This window comes from Priapulus caudatus, unplaced genomic scaffold (assembly GCF_000485595.1).
Source record: "Priapulus caudatus unplaced genomic scaffold, Priapulus_caudatus-5.0.1 Scaffold201, whole genome shotgun sequence".
Classification (NCBI taxonomy): domain Eukaryota; kingdom Metazoa; phylum Priapulida; class Priapulimorpha; order Priapulimorphida; family Priapulidae; genus Priapulus; species Priapulus caudatus.
In genome coordinates this window covers 89589-115976 of record NW_014577262.1, presented here as the reverse complement: position 1 = coordinate 115976, position 26388 = coordinate 89589, and the positions used below count along the sequence as shown (strand labels likewise).

The 26388-nt window shown below is 43.7% G+C and overlaps 2 protein-coding genes across 3 annotated transcripts in view; both read left to right on the top strand.

Moving 5' to 3' along the window:
* Positions 1-11721, top strand: part of LOC106807212 (rac GTPase-activating protein 1-like) — a 30612-nt gene extending 18891 nt beyond the window's left edge. For both annotated transcript variants that reach the window (XM_014809497.1, XM_014809498.1), the window contains exons 3-18: positions 900-1041; positions 3963-4023; positions 4555-4685; positions 5071-5308; positions 5771-5945; positions 6538-6655; positions 6960-7093; positions 7583-7680; positions 8001-8119; positions 8367-8430; positions 8623-8734; positions 8984-9077; positions 9744-9876; positions 10288-10435; positions 10957-11086; positions 11289-11721. In XM_014809497.1, the coding sequence (XP_014664983.1) occupies positions 900-1041; positions 3963-4023; positions 4555-4685; positions 5071-5308; positions 5771-5945; positions 6538-6655; positions 6960-7093; positions 7583-7680; positions 8001-8119; positions 8367-8430; positions 8623-8734; positions 8984-9077; positions 9744-9876; positions 10288-10435; positions 10957-11086; positions 11289-11352 (1961 nt within the window). In that variant the 3' untranslated portion in view covers positions 11353-11721. The remainder of the gene's footprint in view (positions 1-899; positions 1042-3962; positions 4024-4554; positions 4686-5070; positions 5309-5770; positions 5946-6537; positions 6656-6959; positions 7094-7582; positions 7681-8000; positions 8120-8366; positions 8431-8622; positions 8735-8983; positions 9078-9743; positions 9877-10287; positions 10436-10956; positions 11087-11288) is intronic.
* Positions 11722-15294: 3573 nt separating this feature from the next.
* LOC106807214 (serine/threonine-protein kinase pim-1-like) lies at positions 15295-25310 on the top strand. The gene is made up of 5 exons (XM_014809500.1): positions 15295-15512; positions 15856-16022; positions 16319-16682; positions 21428-21604; positions 23505-25310. The coding sequence occupies exons 1-5, from the start codon at positions 15431-15433 to the stop codon at positions 23684-23686; spliced, it is 972 nt and encodes a 323-aa protein (XP_014664986.1). The 5' UTR covers positions 15295-15430; the 3' UTR covers positions 23687-25310.
* Positions 25311-26388: the final 1078 nt, after the last annotated feature.

Sequence of the window (26388 nt, the reverse complement as noted above, 5' to 3'; positions counted from 1 at the left end):
CACGCCTCTGTTTTCTAGGCATGACGGGAAGAGTCGAATGGGTTTTCCGATTGAGCGGCTCTATGTAACCGACCAATAGCAGCAGGTCAAGCAAGTCACGTGATATTAACTTGCGGGTGCAGCGCGGTTGCACTGCGGTACACGCACGTACACGCGGGTACAGGCACGTACACGCACGTACACGCGGCGGTTGATTATCTGGTCCTATCCTCTTGGGTTTGGGTTACATTATTGTATCTAAGTGTAAGCGTGCAACAGCTAGTCGCGCCGCGAAAGCAATGGTGCGTGCAGCGTATGGTTGGACGTAGGAATCGGATTTGGACGGAATTTACAGGAAACTGTCGGAAATAATAGGTGAAAGAGAGTAGGCCTATAGTAATAGAATTTGGTAGTAAATAGGTCCTAGAATCCTAGATTTCGTATTTAGTCCATGCCGTATTTCGTATTTATGCCAGCAGAGCATATAAATCACGTTGATTTATATGCTCTGTAGATACAATAATGTAACCCAAACCCAAGAGGATAGGGTACGTCCTATCCTCTTAGGTTTGGGTTACATTATTGTATCTATATGCTCTGGTACCAGGGTACGTTCCGGTATACCGGACCGTACCCAGGGTACATTCCGGCAGTACCCTAGGGGACATAAACCCTCTCAGCATCACTATCCGGTTACACTAGCATTATTGTATCTGGTGGCTGCATCATGGTGCTGCAGAGCGGCCGGATGCAGTTCCCATGTGTACCATTGTTCAATAATACTAGACTGTAACTGGTACTCATCTATTACTATCACACTTACATCTAGACTTGTCTACCTTCAGAAAATGTGTGAACCATATGCTTCGAATACAGCGCCGTGTGATTGCTACTAATCATTTGCGTTGACTTCACTGTAGAGTTCGTCAGCACGATACAATACCAGGATGGCTGTTGGAAAAGGTTGCAGAGTGTACAGGAACAGTTGCTGGATGCGAATAACTTGATAAACAAGTTGCGAGGTGAAAAAACAACACTGGAATCTAAACTAGTGCATGCACGGTAAGTATACAAAGAACATATATGCACAAATGCAATGTACGTTACATCAGCAGTACATGTAGCTCCAAGAAACGGTATTGCTAGGGTTAGAATACCCGTCGCACAATACAGTATAGACAATCCGCCAGTATAGACAATCCGTCGCACAGCCTGGTCGGGCTACAGTACATGTAGATCTATAAAATCTGGCTACACTTTAAAAGGAAACTGAAAAGACATGCAAAGTTGATGCATGTCGTCCAACTTTTCGTAAAATGTGCACATAGACAAGACACTAGAGTCACTAGTCCTAAAAACAACCTGAGCTTCTTCAAAAGAATATACTACCGATATCAAACAGTAGAAGCAAAGTGTTGGCGCATTTCACTTCACTCGGATCAAATTTTGAAGACTGCTCTGTAGTATCGTAGATATAGAATCTGTAATATGTATAGTTAAGTTGAGCAATCTTCCAGTGAAAGGCTTAGTCTCAATAGATCGCAGTGTGGTGGCTGCTCTACTAGATACGACACCACGACTGGCACCTAGGTCGTCTACGAAGGATTTGGCACCAATACCTTGCATGGGTTGGATATCGTATCGACTCTGTGACTGCCTGCGCACGCGTTCTGCGCCGACAGCAACGTCCGTGTACTGTGGCTTTTCCACCGAAGAGCGAATCTCCGCATATTACTGCCTCCCAAGGCAAGTGGCACATAACGGTATCGTCACATTTCTAGGCGGGATTCTGACTTAGAGGCGTTCAGTCATAATCCCCCAGATGGTAGCTTCGCACCACTGACTTTTCGATCAAGCACATGTACCAAATGTCTGAACCTGCGGTTCCTCTCGTACTGAGCAGGATTACTATTGCAACAACATGTCATCAGTAGGGTAAAACTAACCTGTCTCACGACGGTCTAAACCCAGCTCACGTTCCCTATTAGTGGGTGAACACCCCACCGCTTGGTGAATTCGGTTTCACAATGATAGGAAGAGCCGACCGAAGGATCAAAAAGCAACGTCGCTATGAACGCTTGCTGCCAAGCCAGTTATCTCCTGTGGTAACTTTTCTGACACCTCTTTGCTTAAAACTCCTAAAGTCAAAAGGTCGATAGGCCACGCTTTCACGGTCTGTATTCGTACTGAAAATCAAAATCAAGCGAGCTTTTGCCCTTTTGCTCTACGCGAGGTTTCTGTCCTCGCTGAGCTCGCCTTAGGACACCTGCGTTACCCTTTGACAGATGTACCGCCCCAGTCAAACTCCCTGCCTGACACTGTCTTCGAGGCGGATTGCCGTCGGCACTACACCGACGGTTTAATTCGCCTCACAATCTTATTTGAAAAATCTGCAGCCTACAAGAAACAAGATTTTAAAATTCACAACTATAACCATGTGACAAAATGCCTATACAGCTTTCAACATCAACTAAAACATCAACTGTATATCTTAAATCAATTACATCATTCACAAATGCAACGTAAGTAAAAACCCATCTGGTCACTGATATAGTTCTGGATATATGGCTTATTGGCCACACCTCTGACCAGGGCATTTGAATAAAACTTCACTTTTGACTAGTCAGTCAAGGTACAAAATCGCGAAAGCGTAATGGAGGACAGCGCTCGCGATGGGGATTGCGCCTTGGTACAGCAGGTGGCGGATGACCTGCTGGCATTGGGACATCATGTGCGTTTGGCGCGAAGTCAGTTTCAATGTCGTCATCATCATCGTTGTGGTGATTGTGAGGGAAAGGACCACTATAGAACTTGAAACGAGAACAGTTACGCGTAATGTAGTGATTGCCACAACGAACTATGATACGAGATCCGCGCTTTCTCACCACTTTGTATGGCTGCGGAAGATATGGTGACTGATGCTTTGGAACCATTCCATCTCTACGGACAAACACCGTGTCACCAACAGTGATTCGAGATGTGCAAGTTTTACCGTGGTTGTCGGCATAGCGCTTCATGCGTTGCTTCTTTTCTTGATCGCGATCGCAGACGAAAGGCTCAACTTAACTATACATATTACAGATTCTATATCTACGATACTACATTAATGTAGTATCGTGGATATAGAATCTGTAATATGTATAGTTAAGTTGAGCAGCGGTTATTGTTTGATTCTGACACTAGGTGGCAGCAGGTCACAAGAGCTGATGACAAGCTCAAGCAATACCGCTCAACTTAACTATACATATTACAGATTCTATATCTACGATACTACATGATCATAAATCTAAGCAGAATATAGAGATGATCCAGAGGTGAGTGCCTGGCTACAGATATCATCAACAGGCATCGTAATAGCAGCAGTGTAACAGATGTTAAAGGAATTGGGTTGAAAGTCTTCGGAGACAAATGTATCTAAGACACAATTGGCCATGCTCTAGCTACAAAATTCTTAATGATCTGGTCGACATGCCAATGAAGCAGTATGTTACACCAACATAAACTTAACTAGATCCAGCTATTATAAAAAAAAGTATGCCAATATTTTCTTTTAGACTCCTAAAAGTACCATATTGCCTTTGTGGAACATACTATTGGCTTCTATAGCCGAAGCATCCACCTTGGGAAGTGGGGAGCTAGGCATCCTCCCCTTATAAGCCTGGCCACACCCATCTGTTGGTATTGCTTAGTGAAGGTGTTGAGCTGAGCCAGCTGGGTCGTACCCAGAGCCCTCTACGGTAGCCAGATTGATTTAAAGAGGAAGGCCTGAAGGCATTGTCACATTTACCTTGTGCCCCTTCTCCAAGTAACATTATGACCAATTGAGACAGACATTACTACTTTATGGATATATTTCAGGTAGATGTCTGTTTCATGCTTTTGTGTTCTCTACATTCCAATTTGTTATTGGTTTCTGTTCATTAATGTAGTTTTGCATAATATATGTTGCTAATGTATTGGAAATTATGTGACAATCTTTCCAGGTGGCAGATTGAAAATGAGATGGGGAAGAGGCAGAAGGCTGAGAATGAAATTGAGAAATTGGTATGTTTTGCCTTCTGATGTCATTTCTGACATTGAAAACGCTTACATGTAATATACGCTGATACGTAATACTGTACTACTACACTACTAGTGTATATATATATATATATATATATATTTATATATATATATATATATATATATATGTAATTATATATGTTCGTGGTAGTATTAAATAATATATGCATAGTATTACAGTAAGTATAGTACTGTATAGTGCTATACAGTATATTAGGGACAGAACCCATCGCCACAAAACAATCCCACCCAACTCACCAATTCACCTATCTGCCTGGAGTGATTGGCAGGTAGCGGTAGTTGACCATTTTTGCAATAGGGCATAAATAGTGAAATCTGAAAATAGTGTTTTGTGAATAGAAAGTGCCACAAAATTTTGGTACAAGTCAGGAAAACACAAATCAGTCTAGCTTGATCAACCTAATAATACAATGGACATTGACCCCTGTACAATGTCCAAGGGGCATAGAGTTATCAGGCTCAGATTGATAATATAGTATTTTTTTGCTTCAGGAAGAAAAGCTGAGCATGATACGTAAGGTTATGCAGAATTCAGGTCAGAACCAATCTGAAGAAGATAGACGAATGACCATGCTCACTCTGCTAGATAGGCGCCCTTTGACTGCCGGTGCCACCTACAGGAAGTACGATTAATATATGACAGTTATATGATCTGATTATGCCTCAAGAAACCTAATTAAGCACTTGGTAGTAATGCTGGATTCTGTTTTCTATTCAGTAGATGATATTGTGTGCATATGCCACTTCTCTTTCTGATGTTACTTTTTTTTCACCATCTCAAGGGCATTGATTAAACATGATACAATTATATTCAAATTTGATTAGAGAGAAATCACAGTTCTTGCAATAGATGAGTGCCAAGCACAACTACCTGCTATATTAACACCAGCAGCAAGTTAAGATCTGTTATTATACAAGTTATGCCGAGTCACTTTATTGTTATTCTCTTTTATAAGACAATTAAATCACAGTATCAGCTGTGTTAAATCTACTTTTCTGCAATTGCAGCCAAAGCAGGGTGTATGGTGCAGGGGACAGGTACACAGGTGAGGACATGTCCTGCGCTTCACTTAACTCGGCTTCTATCACTGGCGACCTCCTCTCTACCTCGCAATGTAGTGGGAGCGACTGTACGAATTGCAGTGAACTGCTGCTGACACCTGTTGTGAGGAACACGAAACGAGTGGATACTACAGAGTTGCAAGTGGAGCGGCCGCATGCTGTGTCAAAAAGGCGGCGCGGAGAGGTGAGCTAATGTGGTAATTGAAGTATGTGATATAACGTATAATGTAGCAGCTGTCAGTAAAACTCTAGCTATGATCAGGACGCCGATAGTGACAGTAATGTTAGCATGGTGACAGCGATTAAAACGGTGTACGGTGACGAGCTTGCAAACTCAAGTTATTTTTTCCAATCTACCGTCATTAAATACATAAATGGATAAATGTTGACGGCGACGTTAGGAGCGGCGATGACGACAACGGATGATGATGATAACAATGATGGTGATTGTTGTTATAATGATGATAAGTTTATGAGTATAGAGATGGTGATAATGATAGTGATGATGAAGCTGCCTACAGAAAGAGTAACGGTGATATTACCAATGATATTAGCATCTTCCGTGATGTTAACAAAAATAATGGACAACAGTAATATTTTGTCATAAGCTGCAGCTGTACCATAGATGCCTAATGTGCATTTCCAGGATGGCGAAGTGAAACAAGTTGAGCAAGAAGAGTCACTGATGAGCAAAATCAGCGTCGTTTTGAGTGATGTTTCGGATGTCACAGACAGTAATCCTTTTGACTTTGCTCAGCTTCCTCCCCGAAAGATGTTCAGAAGAAGCATGAGTGAATCCCAGCTCAGCATCTCTCGATCACGTCAGTACGAATCATGAGGTTTAGAATCAATTGTTAATTACGACTCCCAGTTCAAAAATTATAACTTAAGGTGTAACATAATATTCTATTGTATTTATTGTAAATGATCAGGTAACCCATATACGAATGAAAACCAATCAAAAGGATAGACAGGTAACTGTTTCACAGAGGTGGCTGTTGGTACAGGTTTGACTGTGCTCACAATACCCTACCTACACAGATGTATGGGCACAGGGACACGTGCAAACACATAGACACGGTCTCACAAGAACATTTATCTCGGTGGACACAGAGTGATTCTGGTCTGGAATATAAAATATTTGTCACATATGTCACTAGGTGGCACCACCTCTTAGAGGCGTAAGTTTAGTAAAATGTTTTGCCAGGCTGTGGCAAGGTCGTTTGTAATTAATTATAAAAGCTATCACAAGCACACAGACCATGCAATTTTTTAGCATGGGGGAATGGTATGGAATGGCATTTATTTGTATTTTGTAAAAGCATGCAAAACCCTTCACCCTCTTTCCTGGTAATTGTAGAAGGCCCCTAAGTATAGCTATGTCTAGTGTAGCTCATAGATATATCATTGCAGATATTGATGTGGATGAAGCTGAGGAAGTCACACCAGCTGTGGCCCAACGTGAAGGAGGCAGGTGTCACAGTGCAACGAATTCACCGGGCAACTCACGCTCAAGCCATGTCATAATGGTGTAAGTATGGTGCACATGTGAATTATATATGCACAGATACAGTAAGACCTATATTCAACTACAGCATGATAAGGTAGTGCATTACAATAAAATCAAAGGCCATTAGCCTAAGTAAAATGCATGTGATACACAGCAATTGTAGTACCAATAAAAAATCCCATTTTATTTCAAATGCTATATGAAATCACAATTAAAAATTTGGTTTGAACCATATTTTTATTGTCACACTTCTAAGGATGGCTCAGGTATTTCCATTGATCTGTCTTTATTGTGTTAGGCTTTTTCACATCTCACCCACTTGCAGGTCCCCAAAGAGTGGCCTTCACATGGGTCTTTACAAGGTCCATGATTTCTGCTCCAAAACCGTCTTCACTCTTGAGACCTGCGATCCATGTCAAGGTCGTATCAAGTTTGGCAAGACGGCATTAAAATGCAGAGGTTGTATAGTTTCCCATTATTTGCCAACACTGTGTTGTGTATATGGCAACATTGTAGTGTAAATTATAAACTGTAAGTGTTATCTACGCACACTGCGAGTTTGCGATATATTTGTAAAGTTTGACTACGTGCCGTTCCAATGTGGTGCTGATCGAGGATCTCAATTCTAGTAGTAGCATATATGTATTGCTGCTTGCATGTTTGCCATTCGATGGACAAGCAAGTACCAGCACGTACAACTGCAAAGTTCCTCCAAGGGCTATTTTTAAGTGACTGTCCTTGAATGAATTTTATTACACAATCGCATATACATTGTCAATTCAACTTTATCACTGGGTCTCACACAGCTATCTCTACATTTAACAGATGTTCAGAAGTATTTTTGTGATTTCTGGTATAAAGGAACTAGCTAGTTTCTCATGTGTTCATTAATTTGTGATGCAACCAGTTTGTAAGTGTGCAATAATTGATTTGCTTACTGTTGTGAAGATTGCCGGATCATTTGTCATGAGAGGTGTGGAAGTCATGCCACTGTGCCATGCATCCCCTACCGTGTACCAACCATGGCCACTGCAGTGAACTCCAAGGTATATTATATTTATCTAGAAATTCAATAATATTAAAAAACCTGCAGAAACATGAGCTAATTAGGGCATCCTGAGTTTTAGTCTGACTTGCAGTAAATCTGAAAACAAGTAGAGACATGGCAAAGAAAATTATTGCCGTTAATACCGAGAATTTTTACCTGTGCTGAATTTTGATCCTATTGTGGTCATTACTGTTTAATTAGACACTGCAGGGGATTATATAAAGGAGATAGTGAGAAACTATATATTAGTCCCTCGATATTAAGCCTACTAAAAAGCTGTAGTAACAATTAAACCAACCATTGAAACATTTCATGCAGGGGGTTGTTGCTGACTATGCACCGTTAGATGGTGCCAGGGTTCCTGGTCTCATAGTGCGATGTGTCATGGAGGTGGAAGCAAAAGGGTTGTCGGAGATTGGCATCTATCGTATACCGGGGTGAGTGTAATCCCTTGCATGGTCGCAAAACATTTTTGTAGGTCCGTGCACACACGTCGTTTGACCGGTGACTAAGAAGTGTAGTACTAATTGGTGAAATATTCATTTTATGGACTAAAATGAATCCCTAACTTGGTTACCTCTAAAGTATGTCCCGTACTTGATTGTCACTAAAGTGTGTCCCTCACTGAGTAGTCACTAAAATGCAGTCCAGTCTCTCACCGCAATTGAACTGAATTTGTTTCAGGTCGGTCAAAGAAGTGAAAGAGCTGAGTGATGCCTTCATGAAAGGAAAGGGCCCACAATATTTGGTATATATATGCACTAGTATTAGTGTGATTCCTATACTTTTAATTTGGCCGTGTATTCCACGACCATGCCATTTCTTTGCCCATCTCCACAAGCAAGACAATAAATTGAAGGCTGCAGTTAATCTATAGGAACAGTCCATGCAGTTTTGAAATATGTTTTTCGTGTCACATCACCGATGTTTTTGTGTGTAGGCAAAGATGAGTGAAATACACACGGTATGCAGTGCCATTAAGGCATTCTTGCGTGATCTGAGAGAACCGCTCATCACCTACCATCTGTGGAAGGACTTCACCAGTGCTGCTGGTAAGCCTGTCTGCTACTCCTTGTTCCATGTCACCGTACCAAATTTCGTTTGTTCCATGCAGCATTAATGCTTTTCTGGCATAGCGTGTCTTGCAAATTTCTCTAAATAAAGGTAAAAGTTGTTACTTAAACTGATGACTTTGTTCAACTTGATTTAGCAACACACCAACTAACATCTTGATGTTGTATGATATATGAATAGATACTGGTTGGAATATAATACCAAATTTAACTGAATGATATCTATAGAGAAAGATAGTGTGGAACTGCTGGTGACCGCTTTGAACAGGCTTCCTATTGCTAACAGACACACACTTGCCTTTATGGTGGCACATCTGCAAAAGTAAGTTGCTTTTTTCAGACTTTGTTGTTTGCCTTAAGGCCGTCGCACACCAGCCGATTTTACAAACGATGAAGCGATGAAGCGATGTAGGTGTGCGGCGGCCTTAAAATCGGCTCATCGGTTCAAAATCAAACATGTTTGATTTGGAACGATCACCCGATAAAAATAAAATCGTCTACAAATGAACGCGCACACCTACATCGCTTCATTGCTTCATCGCTTCATCGTTTGTAAAAATCGGCTGGTGTGCGGCGGCCTTTACAAAACGTCCTAATCAGAAAAAAAAATTCCGGTTGCCTATATAAGCAGCTAATACCCATGTATTCAAGAAAGATGTATAATACATTCCCAGAATCTAATAAAACACTGCTACTTATATAATAAGCTTTAAATTCCCCTTTTGAGTGCTAATCAATTGTTACTGTTTGAAATGTGCATGCTAAAACTAGCTATAGGTTGTATAATTCCTTTCTTGTTGGTATGGGTATGGTAATTTTAAACCCCAATCAAAACCCATATAGTATCAGTTTCCTAAAACTAACTTTGTGGTGGAAATTGGTGGGTCACAATGTTGGAAACATGTGTACTGATTAGGGAGTTCATGTTAGAAATGTCTATTGTTGGCAATAGCCATAAGCTAATAATTTGACTTGCATTTTATTTTAGTGTCAAAAGGAACAAAGCAACACAAATGACAGTGATCGGCCTTGCACGTATTTTTGGACCATGTCTGGTGGGCTATAGTGACCCCAACATCAACGCCAACGCCATGCTAATGGAGTCCCGACTACAGTCGGCTGTAAGTGAGATTGGCCAGCAAACACACTGCAGCAGCTGTTACAAAAACCTGTAGTAAATACCTGTAACGAACCATATGTTTGCATGTACATGTGCATATATGCGTGTGTGTGTTTATGTGTGCGTGCATGCGTGCGTGCTAGCGTGCGTGCGTGCGTGCGTGCGTGCGTGCGTGCGTGCGTGCGTGCGTGCGTGCGTGCGTGTGTGTGTCTGTGTGTGTGTGTGTGCATGCGTGCATGCATGTACATTTGTGCGTGGGGTCGTACATGTGTGCATGATCAAGCATGCCTATGTGCATGTGTGTGTATGTGTACATGTGTGCATGTATACGTGATTGTGCATTCTTGGATGCATGCGTGCATGTATGCGTGAGAGTGGCAACTCGCTGTATAAGATGTGTGTTCATGCCCAGGTTGTGGAGCTACTCCTGAGACTACCGCACAGCTTCTGGGATGGAGTCTTGCGCACAGAGCTGCCACCTAGGGAAGGCACAACCAAGACACACCTGACACTGCCTCCCACCGTGGCTATCTCACCAAGGACACCCGACACTCTGCCAGGTGTGATTCAGAAGCCATAGTCAGGTTCATAGAACAATCTGTTCCACTATTTTGTTGCTGCCTTGAAAGATACAAAAAATACAAAACAGGTTTTGAATAATTAGATATTGGATCAAGCTAATGATATTCAGATAATTAATCTTTAGCTAAACAATTAGATAGTAATTAAACAGCCCCAAATTATTGGCAGAATAATGATAGATGTGAAAGGTGGAAGGATAAACTAATGCCTATCATATGATTGTAGAACTAAATAATTATGCTGAACTACACAGATTGGTTGACCTATGTGCCATTGTGAATGACCATTATGATCATATATGTTTCATGTGATTATATGGATAAGACTAATACCAGTAAGTATGCAGAAATGGTGGAAAGTGCCAATTTGACCACCAAACATGCATACGGATCATTGGCTACGCTTAAAATGTTTATCAGTTGAACTCCTTGGCCAAGAGCTTTCTCTGACCACACACTGTTCCACAGTCTGTCACGTCTTTGTATTTCTCTTTTGGCAGTCTCTCATCTGCATAGCATGCTGGGCTCACTGCGGGGTAGTAGCAGCAATGCCACTTGTACGAAGTCCCCTGGATCAGCACCTCCTGTCAACACTGACAGCACTCAACGAGGAATCGGCAAGAGTCAGAGGTATAAACAGCTGCCATTTAGAATGCGGTTTGGAACGGTCTGGCTACCTACTGTCGATATACCCCCGCCCAAATCAAGCTATGCACTTTTTAAGCTATATTGGTAGGCGTTTATTTAATTGTCTTGCATCTTTTTTACAATAATATTGATGAAATTAACGATTTCTCACTCACACCTTCCTTATTTCTGTTGCCTATTACAGATGGTCATCGGTGAAAGGTGGTAAGGTTGTAAAGCAATTTTTCGCATCTCCCCAGCTACATTAGAGCCATCTAAATCGACACCAACTGTATCAGTGTCATTTGGAGCTGCATCAGCCTGACCCTTGCCATTGCGTCAGTGTGATAATGAGCACGTATAGTTGAATTATATCCAATTAATATTTATAACAACAAATTAACAGCAGAGTGTTTATATCAAAGTATTTTTGCAATCAAAGAACTATGAAAAACAGGAGCAGAATAAAATCGATATAATATTTCTTTATTAACTGTTTTAATTGTGGATGTTTTTGTATTTGCACTTGTGCTGGAATATTGTTTTTACACGTATTTGTGAGGTAAAATGTATTGTAACATGGATTAAAATGTCACCTTTATTGTATGTTTGTTGCTAAATAAATTTCATAATCTAAATTCTTGAGTGTGCCATTTTTCTGTAGATAGGTAAATAAATGATTTAACTAATTAATTATTTCTGACAAAGAAATAATTAAGCTATAAATCACGTGTACAACTCCAGCCTGAGTAGGCGTACGTTGTTAGTACATGTATTGTGTATCCCACGTACCCAAACCAATATCAGCAAAAATGAAGCAGTGTAATTAGCAGTGGCGGATCCAGGAGGGCGTAAGAGGGGCCTCTCCCATTTGTTGCCCCCCCCTCCTATTCGGCGCGTGAAGCGTGAGCACCGGCACTATCACAAAATCCGCACCCCCTAAAATGAAATCCTAGCTACGCGGTTGCGCCCCCCCCCCCATCTCAATATCCTGGATCGGCCCCTGCAAAGAAGAGCTAGCAACATGCTTCATATTGGTGGATTACAGGAGAACATGTAGCGTAACATTACGCCACATAGGTTATTATAACAGGCATTACAAAAACGTAGAGAGAAGAGTAGAGCCATGAGTCATGTTGTACATAATATAGTACACCACTTTACTGCAATTCCAGCAGGAAACCAGGGGCGGATCCAGGATTTTTGAAAAGGGGGTGTCAAGGAAGAAATAAAGAGCACTTTTTCCTGCTTACTTTTTCTGGTTTTTTAAAAAGCTGCCGAAGGCCACTTAGGGGGGGGACCGGACCCCCCCCAAGATTTAAAAAATAATTGGTGCATTCTGAGAGCATCTGAGCAGTAATTTTGATGTCTAGAATGCAAAAATAAGTAAATCTTTATCAGAAAAACTAGCGCTAAACAAGATTTTTTTATGGAGACAATATAAGAGAAGTGTGTGTGTGTGTGTGTGTGCGTGTGCGTGTGCGTGTGCGTGTGCGTGTGCGTGTGCACGCGTGCGCGTGCGTGCGTGTGTGTATGTTTTTTTCCCTTTTTTGTGGTAAAAAGGGGGGGTCCGGACCCCCTCGACCCCCCTTCTGGATCCGCCCCTGGAAACCTTGCATCCTAATACTCTCGAACAGGATAGAGTTCATGCATGTCACTCACTACCAGTGCCTGCCTATATACGTGCCGCTGACAGCATCAATTATTTGCTTGTGACGGGATTGAACTATAGGTTTATTTGCAAATATCTGTACTCTTTTTATAATTTGGCACAGATTTTGATCCGCCTATACATTCACCTAATCCTTGTGCGAAAATGCATCTAAATTAACCAAACATACACGTACACTATACTAGGCCTAACCGGCGAAGAAAACGGCTAAGCGATAATCGAGAACTGTCGATAATATGCAAGTTTTGTACCTGGAGATGGCGCCACTAACTCAGAAAACGTTTCTCGTTGCCGCGCTATCTGATTCCCGTTTTGCGAAACCCCCGCAAGTCCCGGAGTCCCGGAGTCAGTGACGTACCTAACGCGTCACAGTCCTGGCTCCGCCTTGAACTATATCCGGTACTTCTGCGAAATGATTACTGTTCCCCTTAGTCACATAATGCCTACTGCACGGATCCGAAATATTTCGGTCACGTTCGCAGTATTTCGTATTCTTGCTAATGTTGCCCCCATGTTGCCTGCCGGATGCCATGTCGTGGGAAGCTTAGTCATCGGTATAGTCATGGCCAGCTATAGTGTGTAGTCATAGTTAGATCACGAAGCCGCTGTCACTCCCCCACCAAAAGCTCGTCGTTTTATTCATGACGGTTTACATTTTATTTATTCAGATTTGTTCGATATGTTTCGATCTTCCTATTCATATTGTGCGAAATCTGCCAGTATTTCTAATATTAATGTTATGTACTTTGAGATTTAGGCACTGCCTAAAAGCGGAGCTCCCGATAGGTGACTCCACGATAATCTTATCTTACGTCAACGTCCCCAAAACAGCAAAGAAACAAACATTTGTTGTTTGCGGTCTGTTTTCCCTTTTTTTGCAGCATTCTCCTCTTGACGCCATTATAAGTACTCAGTTGAAAATTGATCCCCGCCAAAACAACAGGCAAATGAATTTTTCTAGGTGGTACCACAGGGTTCCCATGTGTACATGGACGTACGGACGAACGCGACATCAAAAATGAAGTCAATGGGTTACCATCTCAATTGTTTCTTTAGTGTGGTGTTCTGCTCGCGCGGGGCTTCAGCCAGCGCGGGAGCTCCGCTATTATATGAGCAAATTTCCTATTTTATATCTATTTATATATTGCTGACAAATTACGGAACAGGAACTAACTGGTTACCGCTATATATGAACATTGATTGGCCGGCTCTCATTATGTGATGACGTCTTCACTCACCTTTCGGGCTTAGGGAAAATACACTATTTTGATTGACTGTGTCTTTGTAAACAGCTCACCTGTCGTGGATTAAAAGCAACTATATGTATCCAGGCCCGTAGCCAGGGGGGGTTCGGGGGGTTCGAACCGAACCCCCCCCCCCCCCCCGAGCCCCGACGCCCAAGCAAAAAAATTTTTTTTTTGAAAAATTTGCAAGAATTTCACCTCAGGTCCTCCATTTTAGTGTAATAATTGCAAAATCTCCATCGTGCGGAGGGTGAACAGTGAAACCCCCCCTCCGACACCCTCCCCGCCCGCTCGGTCGCTTGGCTCCCCTCGCCTGGTCGCTTTCGCGCCCCGAGGCAGGGGCGTGTACAGGGGGGGTCAGGCAGAGTCCGACCCCCCTTGCTCGCGCAGAAACGCATCTGAGGGGGTGTAATTTTAAAAAATTTCGGGGGGAGGGCCCCCAGACCCCCCCTTCGGCGTTCTTCGCAAACTATGGGTTACGGTTAGACCCCCCTCGTACAAATCCTGTACACGCCCCTGCCGAGCAAATTGCCAACATTGAAAAACGAACCCCCCCCCCAATAGAAAGCTGGCTACGGGCCTGCGTATCAAGAGTACATAATAGAGATCTGTATTATGTACTCTTGATATGTATATATCATAAATATTGTGTAGTTTGTTCTTGTGTTTACTGTGGCTCTGTCATAAAAATTGATGTTGTCATTGAGTTGTGTGTTAATTTCTGTTAGCATCACAGCCACTGGGAGAGCAGACTACAAAAAAACACACACACACAAACTGACAGTCAATAAAAAATATTGACTTGATTTTATTTAATTGCCTCTGTCTCGCGTTCAGGCAACGTTCTCTTCATGATTCTTTATTTGAAATGCGATAGTGACGTAGATTCATAATTACGGCAAAACAACACTACACATTGCCATGCGATGCCGTTCAGAGCGATGCGTACGTCACCAGCGCGTACTAGGAAGTTCATGACGTCATGCATAAATTTCCCACATCCGAGGTGATTGGACATTGAGCTGATGACGTTTTCAGTCGTTTACAGCCGATGAATGCTTTATACCTCTTCCGCGAAATAGATCCAACTATCTGCATAATTTGCATGTATACGGAATGGTCACATTGAAATTTTTGGTTAAAATATAGCAGAAATGCGCAGTTTTTATATATAAGTATAAGAGTTAGCATTTTTGTGTCAGAAATATAATGTGGGAAACGATGCGCAGTGGATCGTAACGGCGCGCATTGATACATGCCGCGGCGCGTATACAAACTGCGGTTTGTTTTGAAACTCAGACAAGTCGTGGTTGCGAGCGAGAGTAGTTGTTTGTACGTGTGCGGAAGCTACATCAACTAAACATATATATATATATATTTTATTGCGTGGAAGCCAACTGCGCCTACTGTGTGATTCAACAGCATACAAGCATGCTAAGAAGAAATATAGGAAATCTTAGTGTGTTCTTGCCAAACTCCAACATGAATTTTCTTTCGGATAAAGAACGACAAGGTAGGCCTATGTTATTGTTGATGTTATCATGGTTGTCGGGATAACGGTTAGTCGGTGGATAACTTTTTTAGTTTTTTTTGTAGCCTGTATTGACGTGTCATTCTTTGTGTCTATGATAATGTCATGAAGTCAACTTTCAATGTTACACCTGCAAAGTAAAAATAACCGTATGTCAGTAGTATGAGAGAACTGAGTAGAAAGTCTGTAGATCATGTAGGCCTACTATGTAGTAAATTACTAATGTAATAATCTAATATCTATGTCATCGTATTTCGGGTAATCACTTCAAAATATCAATGTAATTTCATGTAGTTATTCATGTGGTGTTTCATTAATATTCCAGGTCATGGATGTGAACGTGAGTCTTTGGAGCTTGAAGATATATACACTGTAAGAGAAATGCTCGGCAGTGGAGGTTTTGGGACAGTCTACGCAGGTATTCGAAAGAAGGATTGCGTTCCTGTTGCCATAAAACATATAGCTAAGGAGAAAGTCACAGAGTGGGGACAGGTAAGAAAAAAATCATTGATTTTCTCTACTGTTTCGCAATGTATTTCAATGTATTTCGCAAGCATGCTGTGAACTTTGCGTTGGCCTACCCCGATTCGCATCAGTGGCCTGTCTCAGATCATTGACCCATATTTAGTGTGTGTGCACATGCACTGTGATGTGTTCCTGTAGTTGTAGTTCAACATGTTGAATACATTATAGAAGTGCATCATTAAGTTAAATCATTTCAAAATTTGTCATTTGGAGAATGACAGGGCTAACACGAATTTCAAGGGCATATATTTGTCAATTTATAGATGAATGGGCGGAGATGTCCGCTGGAAGTGTGCCTACTGCGAAAACTCGACAACGTTCAAGGAGTGATCCGCATGTTGGACTGGTATGAGCAATCGGACAGTTTCGTGATCGTGATGGAGCGGCAAGAACCCGTGCAAGACCTTTTTGACTTTATCACGGAACGTGGCCCACTTGGCCAGAGCTTGTCGCGGAATCTCTTCCACCAGGTGGTCAGCACTGTGCTCAGGTGCCAGCAAGCTGGCGTGCTGCATGGCGACATTAAGGATGAAAATCTGCTGATCGATAAGAAGACCGGCCAGCTGATACTGATTGATTTCGGATCCGGTTCATGGCTGAAGGAGAGTGTCTACACGGTATTTGATGGTAAGTTCGACTGCTGTGGTTTTCGATTTGCATGTCTGGAGCGTGGCTGATCAATTGCATGTACGCGGGTATCAATACCTCATATGCCACTTTTTCATTGGTGATCAAGGTGTATGGGTACGGGACTCCCTCGTTCCACTTCCTAAACCTTGCATTTGTGTGTGAACCAAAGTTACTGTCTCAGGCTATGATAGTTTTTTTTTGTCTCAAGACCAGTAGCACCAGCTCGTTCGAACAAATGCTATTACAATTTACATGCAGTATACCTGACACTGGCCTGCGAATGGGTTTTCTTACTGGGGGTTACCTGTTTGGTTCCACATCATTTGAAAGCAGCCTTCGCCATTATTCTACCATTACTGGGTCGTAAGTCGAGTTGTAAAAATACACTTGCTCCCAGGCTGCCTTTGTAGCTCGCGTGCGTGCAGAGATATCTGTGCCATTGTTCTGACACCATGCAATGTCACTGAACTTGTCCAGACTGCATCGTTGTCCCCAAGCTCAATGGCCTTTGTTGGACACACTGGCTACACTAAGGGAATGGCTGGTGGACAAGTATCTAACCACAGTTGCCATCTGTTTTGGTTTGAATAGAATGCTAAAGGCTGTATAGCGGCGTCAGGGCTAGGATTAACCTTTGTCATGTTATTGTCCTCAAATCTCAGCGCTGTCAAACTTGTGCAAACCTTGTAAAATGTGCATCTATTGGTTGATATTATAAAGCAAGAGCATATAAAGAAGGATAGCAGATAAACCTTCTTTATATGCTCTTGATATTATCAACAGCTAATAAACACATAGTGTACAACGGAAAAACGGGAAAATAGTGCTATTTCACGGCAATATTATTCTACTTTGCCTGCGAGTCTAGAATAATTTTATGGTATTGCATTAAGCAGAATTCTTTGCTCTCTAAAACAAGACCAACCGCTTGTCAATACGATACTCCTAGGCTGAGATATTGGCTCGTAAACTCCCCCTCCCACAGGCCTCACGGCGCCTCGCATCCACAATATTCACTATCCTTCTCGCCTTTTGCGGGTTAGGAAAGTCGCTTCGTGAGAGTTCGGTTTTTTCCGCGATAACTTTATGAATGAACGGCGTTTCGGTTATCATCGGTGACTTTCGGGGGCGTCGCCTATGCCCTTATCTCCCATTATCTTTCAACCCTGAGACCTACTTTTATCTTTCCTAGCACGGCTAATGCCCGTTATGATGGAGCCGGCTATGTTTTCTAAATTAAGTCTCTACAACGCAGCTCAGTTACTATATGGTGTAGTAAGAGTACCAAATTTGGGCATGTGACATCAATTATCAGCGCTCCAGGCGGCGACGGAAAACGATAGCCAGACCCGCAAAAGGCGAGAAGGATAGTGAATAGTGTGGATGCGAGGCGGCGTGAGGCCTGTAGGAGGCATGATTACGCTCCAATATCTATAGCGGTTGGTCTTATTTTAGAGAGCAAAGAATGCTGCTTAACGCAATACCATGAACTTAGTCTAGAACCGAATACAAAGTAGAATAATATTGCCGTAAAATATCACTATGTTCCCGTTGTACACTCTAGGTATTTATTAGCTCTTGATATTATGTACACAGGAAGTGTGCACCTATCGGTTGATTGGCGTACACGTAAAATATGCGCCTATATCGTCATATGACAGTGACGGTATCTAAAAGCAACCTCTCGCATGCCGTGCAGCTTATTGTATGAGATGCTAAACGCGTTGCCATGGCAAGCAATGTTTGTTTGGAAGATTGGGGGTTTCGTGGAAGCTGAGCCGTGTACGTGTGCCGCTAGCGAAGCCACGTGGGATGATGAATCGATGCATGACGCCACGGCGAACTTCCTTTTAGCTGCGATTTCACAACTCCTACCCACGTGCTGCCGACCGCGTGTGTACTAGCTCTCCGCGCTTGTAAACAGTATAGGGCTCGAGACAAATCAATAATCTTCTTGCAATTACAGCCGTAGGCTGCGGAGGTGTTGTGTCAGAGCATATTTCGCTCGCAGAGGGTGGGTGTGTTCTAGCTTAGTGCTTACGTCGTTCATTGCTGAGAGGCTGGTCTCTGATGGGATCACCAGTAGCTGTGGCATCTCGTGCGGGCGGGGGGTTGATCGACACACGAAGTGCGCAGTTTCTAGAACGAGGAAGCCACTGCCGTTTTTCCGTTGGGAACGAGTCCGTGGCGTCGCGCACGCTCGCACTCATTGAGTAACACTCGCTAATCCTACTGAATGCTCGTGAATGCGCAAAAACTGTGCCGTCACGGTGCATATAACAATCGCACGCGTGCTCGCCTCTTCCTGACCTCGCCGCCTCACATGACATGCAGCGTCCCCACCTCACCCCCGGCGCGTGACTCACGCTCCGATAAGTTCAGGCCGCTCCTGGGTGGTGCCCGAGCGACTCGAATGAACTTTCCGCGAATTCTGGCAGGCGGCGCTAGCGAGTTCCATGCTAAAGGTCGCGTGTGACGTACATGTGCGCGCACACACACACTCCGGTTCTCCACCTCCGTCAGACATCCCGGTAAATACGGCGGGAGATGCTGCGCATGCATTGTTTAGCGATCCGATGTCGAAATTCTGAGAAGGATGGTGAATCGTGATTGCGATGAGGATTGCGTGGGCAAGTGTCGAGTGGCGTGTAATGTCATCGTCGCAAAGCCTGCACAGTTACGTGATAGTTGATCACGGTAGCCAGTATTCCCTGCCTCTCCCTCCCTCTGCCTGTCTCTCCCCCCCCCCTCTGTTTGTCTGTCTCTCTCGCGCGCTCTCTCTCTCTCTCTCTCTCTCTCTCTCTCTCTCTCTCTCTCTCTCTCTCTCTGCCTGTTCCTTTCTCTCTTTTCGGGCTGTATCTTTCTTTTTCACTCGCATGGGAGGCAGCACATTGAGACGCCAGTGTTACTGGATATTAAACGTGTTACCCTTTCACTAGCTGCGACATCATCTAATGGTCTGGGAAAGGCATCTCTGTCATTGCTCTAGCGTCGACATCATCTGGTAAATTTCTCTGACCTCGGTTGCCTGTTTCGGTAGCAGTTTACGGATGTGGGAACTTTTAGGAATGTCTACGTCTGATTGCTACGGCATCTGCAGGTTCATTGGGAAATTACATTAATTTCCTACACACACCTGCGTAGCTGCCTCTGAGCACGTAGATAAGATCCATAGGCAGTGCTTGAATCATATGCTGTCTCTGCTAGAGCATGAGTAGACTGCAGCGAATCTTGACACGTGAGCAGTGAATTAGGCGATATAGTGAAGTCCGCTTTATAGTAAGTTGTCAGCTAGAGAACGGAACTGGTTCGCGCTGGTAGTGCGCGATGCGCAGCGGGCTGGTAAACCTAGCCTGATAATTTTGTCCATGGGGTGCTTGCACTATTTTTCACCTTGAGCTACCCCGAACAAAGGTCGTAATGAAAGGTGCAAGGCAGTGTATACGGACGCGCGTATCGGGTGACGTGTCCGACCTTCCAGGCTCGCGGGTTTGGTCTGGTTCCGGTCACTGACCACTGGTCAGCAGCTATTTTCGGCTGCGGCACGGTGTAAACAGGCTCTGTGGGGAGAATACGCGCAGCGGGAGGGGCGGTGGAGTTTGGAAATCTCCTTGCGCGGCCATCCATCCAGGGCGTCTGTTCTACCGACTGTCTTTCAACATCCTAATCCGATGATGGGTCTAATACTCATGAGTGGTCGTAGCCATTTGTCTCTCGAGGTGTGGGAGGGGGTGCGGCGGCGCCATGGTCGGCAACTGAGCATCATGTTATCAGTGTTTAATTAATTACAGCGGTGTAATTTCGGCTCCCATGCATACACTTTCCCAACAGAAGCACATTTGCGCACGCACTCTTGACATTTGTTGTGACTGAGGTTGCGTTGCTACCACACATGACATGCCGTGACCCCTGCCTGCCTCCTCTCACTATCGACTGGCTCGTAGCAGTCCGATAAGCCTCTACTGCCTTCGCGCGATGGCACCGTGCCAGAGCTCCAAACTGCTCCACTGACCAGACGGTGGGGGTGAGTGGCTCATAAAGGCGATTTCACAGTGACAGCGATTTACCGTTTCTGGCCGCGTACTGCCTGTCACCGGTGCCGAAGTGTTCTACTGCTTCTACACCGCCTATTATTTGCCCGGGGGCATGGCTGGAGTGAATATTATATTATTAAAAGCACACTGCGCGCAATTAATATCCATACAACCCCAGATTGCGAATTGCGCACTCCCCGCGTACGCGCGAGAGAGTGATATAGCTGTGCTGCGTAGTGCCAGGAACGGCACGCGTTCATGAATACATATATTAGGCGTGTGGTTTTACCCTGCGCAAATGCGACGGCTCCCGTTGAGAATGTAGGGCTTAGAGCTGTCTCTGAAGCCATGCTCGTACCATTTTAAAATAACTGCAATAATTCCACAGGGTTGTGACGCACGGGAAACAACAGTCTGTTGTCATTGTTGAGTTATTGAAATATTTTCGATTTTTTCGAGTGTTATTGGCAGTTTTATGTTGTTGAATGTTGTCGAGTCTTTTTTACAGTTATATGCAGTTACCACGTGATTTGAAGTGTAGTGAAGAGCCGTGTTTGATACATGTACACCTTTATTCAATGCTGAATCACATATTTCGAGCACTAATTTATTACCTGTGCCAATATTATCCAGTTTCAATCCTTACCATTTTATTACAAATACATACTTATACATTTAAAAACAAATTATCTCTTCTACTCTACGCAGGTACGAGAGTGTACAGCCCACCCGAGTGGATAAAGTATCGGCGCTACTACGCACGCAGCTCTACCGTGTGGTCACTAGGCATACTACTTTACGATATGGTATGCGGCGACATCCCATTCGAAGAAGATCGACAGATCGTCAAGTGTGACTTGAAGTTTCGAACACGTCTACCTGCTGGTAAGTAATCATCAGTCTTATACGAGCCAGTTATTTTTAAGTCTATGGGTAACAGTGAATGCTGTTACTCGCATGTTGTTAACCAAAGTTGATCCCATTTGGCGTTTTAATACATTTCGGTTTATTACTATTAGGCCATGTACGGTTACATGCGGTTGTGCGATGCGATCAGTGAGTAACGAATATGGCTCCTTTTAATACCTTGAAGTTGAGCTAGTGGCTACGATTTCTGCAATTGTGAAACTATTCAAGATCGGCCCGACACATTGCATGCTGCAATCATACAGCATCATATTACATGCATTTCTTTGGTGCCAGCTGTCCCGGCTCTAGCGTTTTATTGCACCCCATCATTGTAGTACACATGTCTTTGCGCATGCCCTGTCTAAGTGTATGTCCATCTGAGACTCCGGGCATCACGTGACTGATTTGATTCGGTAATCATAGTGATTGCATTCCCCTAGGCGCGAATCCCATAACGTCGTCATAGAAACGTGCTCATCTGTCTGATTAGAGATTGCGTGGGTTTTACCTACCTTTAGTGTGTCAGCCGTGTTGTAACGGCTTAGTGAGTGACTGGCCTTCAGTCAGTAGCCTCCGTCGGTGTTTAAGCAGTTGCTGTTGCTATATCCTCGAGGCAAACGAGTTTCGTTATATTGTGAGCAAGGCAGGTGTCTGATATGTTGGTAGGCAGGACAAAAGTGCATGTAGGACACATTGGAAAGATGCGGCGGGAGGGGTGCTATTAACATGCTGGTAGTTCTGTAATCGCTCTACCTATTCTTACGCAGTTGTCTGCGATCTAGCTGTAGCCAGTGAAACTGGACGAACGGCCTACATCTGGCTGGAATTGCTCAGTCATCCGCGAAAGGGGTGCAACACCGTTAACCCCTTAGTCTAAGCTAGAACCTGTCTAGTTTTCCGGCCGACCTTGTGTGAAACATGCATACTTGCTAGCATTGAGGCGCTGCCGCGTGTAGCCTGACAGAGCTTGCCACAAATAAAAGGCGTTCTAGGCCAGCGTTGTCTTCTGCGTTAGAGACTGACCCAATTCCACGGGACGTTGTAACACTGCAGTGGTACAGCCACGCTAGTCGATGGCTGGCGTGTGCTCTACATCCAGCCGCCTAGTAATTGCCTACCCAGAATAAAACAGGGCAATAGGTGATCGCCTGTGCTAAGTGACCTTCTTTGCGTGGTTATATCGAAATGAGAGCAGAATTGTACATTGCGGGGCGGTGTGGTGGGAACGGATGAGTGTTGCACATCACTCTGGAATGGGTTGCGGTAGTGTCTATTGGGAGATGTATGCAAACAATCAGAACTACAATACTAATGGCTCGTAATAAGCCTTTGAATAATTGCTTCGATAGAATGACAGTATTCAGGGCAGACTGAGTTGCAAAATACAAAGTGCTTACTAATGGAAAGCAAGCAGTAGCAAGCTATACAATAGAAATCCATTGGCTAGTTACAGGAATTATTTCGTGAATAACTGCACAGTGAAGAAAAATAGAGCAAAATATAGTCCCCCCAAACATGTTACTAATTACTCCAGTATTAAAATTACCATGAGTTTGTGCTGTTATGGTATATTTCACAACAGATATCAATAGTTGCATATTTTGATAAATGACGATGTACGAGGTGTTCTAAGACACGTTAGTCTTACTTTAGACAGTTGCTGTTACGCAAGCAATACCATTGTATTGTATACCAAGTATTGTAATGGTCGGAAAAATATGAGAACGGGCCAGCAGACTGTTTTAAAGCATCACTTTGAATAAGGTTACAATGTCTATTCACTTGTTTTGTTGTAAAACTAAACTCGTATTCATTTCTCACTGTTCTTCGCTGTAATAATGTGTTAATAATTCCCCGTTCACTTGTTTCGCTGCAGATTTGAAGGATTTGATCAGACAGTGCCTATTGTATCGGCCGAACGACCGACCGTCTCTAGAGGACATTCTTGGTCACCCGTGGATGCAGGACGGTCAGTCGGACATCGAGAGCAAGATGCGGCGAAACGTCACGTGTCGCTCCCTTGACCAATCGTCGACGAGCAGTGCCGAGAGCCTGTAACGCGACGAGAGCATCATCGGTGGGCCGATTCTGGCGATGTCTCAACCGCCGCCGAGAATTGCGCAGACGACAATCGCGATCGGGCAACGGCAGCGCCGCCTGGCGCTCGGCCGGAGGAACTAGAGCCTGGAAGTATTTACGACTCGGCACGTCACTCGCGTGGTTGTGAGCACACTTCCCCGGCGACTCCCGATAGCCGGAGTCGGGTGGGGAGATCCAAGTGCAGGAAGCTGGAACAATTGGCCGCAAGAAAGATGTGGACAGTCGAGATATGTGATATATTACATTGTGAGGCGGCGTGTGCTCGGGAACACTCACGCGTATAGTAAAGCAAGTCTTTCAATCTCTTCAGTGCGGGGATCGGTGCGGAGGCACGCGGTTCGTGCGCACTCGGAGCGGGGCCTGTGCACGAATCGATGTAAGAACGAAGTGCCAACGTCTGCGAGGGTAAAGTGATTTGTGGACGACGGAAGGTCCGGACAAGCATCTACGTTACGTACAGCGCTCGGAACTCGAGTGACCGTTGTCACTGTTGGTCAGTTTGGAGGATGTGTTGATCGCATAGATAGCGGTCAAGGACCGTAACGTGTAGTCTAGCCACGAAAGGCTTCTTAATCTCGAAAACATTTAGTCCCTGCATCAGCTATTCGTCAGTCTGATCCAGTCCCCACCAATTTGCCGGTCCTCTCTGACTATACTCTCACTCTCAGCCCTTGTCAGCCAATGTCTTTCCCAGAAATAGGATTCGAGGTTAAGTTATATTCAGCCAGTGTTGTCTCGAATGTACTAAAATAATTGAGTGCAGTATCTATCACCTGATAATGACAACTCTGCGTATTTCATTGTGTTTGCACCTTTGTGTGTGTGTGCGTGCGTGCGTGCGTGTGTGTGGGTGGGTGGGTGTGTGTGTGTGTGTGTGTGTGTGTGTGTGTGTGTGTGTGTGCGTGCGTGCGTGCGTGTGTGCGTGCGTGCGTGCGTGTGTGTGTGTGTGTGTGTGTGTGTGTGTGTGTGTGTGTGTGCGTGTGTGCGTGCGTGTGCGTGTGCGTGCGTGGGTTCGGAGTGTGTACTTTTCTGTGCTTTCTCTGGCCTAGTTGTCAGTACCTTTTCGGATGTCGCAAGAGTTGTTTAAGCCGCATAGTGGGAGACGTATGACCCAGCGACCCATGTGTGCTTTCATGAATAGGTGCACAGTAGCACAGCGGGTTTCTGCTAATTCGCATGAAGCCCGTTGATGTTAGTGGCACTGCTGGTGCTAGGGGAAGATGCGAAATTCACCATGTTCTCTCGTCGTCGTGGTGGTGGTACACTCGAAGCATTGCTCAATATTTTTACAAAGAATAAATCGCGTTTTATACGAGAAATGAAACGCGGTTGAGAGAAAGGGGGAGGGGGGTTTACACGACATTTGCCAACGATGCATTTTTTATGGTTGCCATCGTTGTGATTCGATGCTATAATCTTAATATCATCGGAAGCAATGATCCGTTTTAGGCAATGTAACTTTAATTTAATTTTGTGTGTACCACTGCGTATGACATGTATTTGTACTGCAGCTATTACAGTGTAAATTTTATTCGCCTATATATACAGTGTAAATACAGTGTATACAGTGTAGCTGAGATCACCCGCACGTATTTTATTGTACTGTAAACTGCTTATTTAACTTGATATACAAATAACGTTTTTACGCAGATCCATGTAAATAGTGTAACTTAACAGACAAAAGAGATTTATATATTTTACCATAATAGTAACGAGAGAGAGAGAGAGGGGGGAGCGTTGAGGGCTCCTGATAGAGAGAATGTGTATATTTTGTTATGGAGAACCCAAAGCGAGATTAGTTTTAACGGAAACCGACTTGTCTGTTAATTATATTTTAGAACGCGTTCAACATATTTAACACACATGCATATATATATAATCTGTGCATATCTGTTTGTTTGTTGTGTGTCTTACATTCGGGCGACATTTTTTTTCATATGTCTAATCGCAATATTCAAATTACCGATGGGGGTGCACCCGTTGATTGTAACAGCCGAACGCGGCGTGTATATACATTGATTCGTCTTGCAGCCGGTTTGAGGGGCGTGCAAGTACACGAAAAGATGATGCTAAAATAGCTATAATACATTCCGATGGGTGCAGTCTCATGTTCATATAGACTCTCACGTACTAAAGTTACTGTAAATACGTTGTAAATTTCGATAAACTTTAATATTGTTAACTTATTTTGAAATGAGAATTGAGACGTGACTGCAAATACCTCTCTCTAAGCATTACGTCGCTCGCGGGTCACTTTTCGTATTGTTTATTCGTTCGCGTATATTTTTAACATGGCATTGACCTTAATGGTCGTGTTGCAGATTGGCTTCCTACGCTTTGTTTTTAACTAATATAGCTATGTATAGTGTATAAAAGACTTTACGACGGATGGTTGTGAAAAAGTTGTATTTTTTTATTGTAAAATGATTCGAATTGTAATTTAAATGTATTAGTATCACATGATTTGCTTTAGGAAATAAAAATCCACGTTTGTAAATGTACTCACAGTGTTTGCGAGCTTCCTGTGGTTTGTGGCGTTATTTTGCGGGAGTTTTCAGTTGGCGCGAACATTCAATTACTCGTTTTGCAGTTATCAATCCCATTGTTATCAAATTGTTATTGTTATCTTACAATTATCAATCATAGGATATCAACGGTTA

Coding starts and splice junctions, on each gene's coding strand:
- LOC106807214 (XM_014809500.1), top strand. CDS start 15,431: ATGCTAAGAAGAAATATAGGAAATCTTAGTGTGTTCTTGCCAAACTCC. Junction 16,023..16,318: donor AAGTCACAGAGTGGGGACAG/GTAAGAAAAAAA, acceptor GTCAATTTATAG/ATGAATGGGCGGAGATGTCC. Junction 16,683..21,427: donor TGTCTACACGGTATTTGATG/GTAAGTTCGACT, acceptor TACTCTACGCAG/GTACGAGAGTGTACAGCCCA.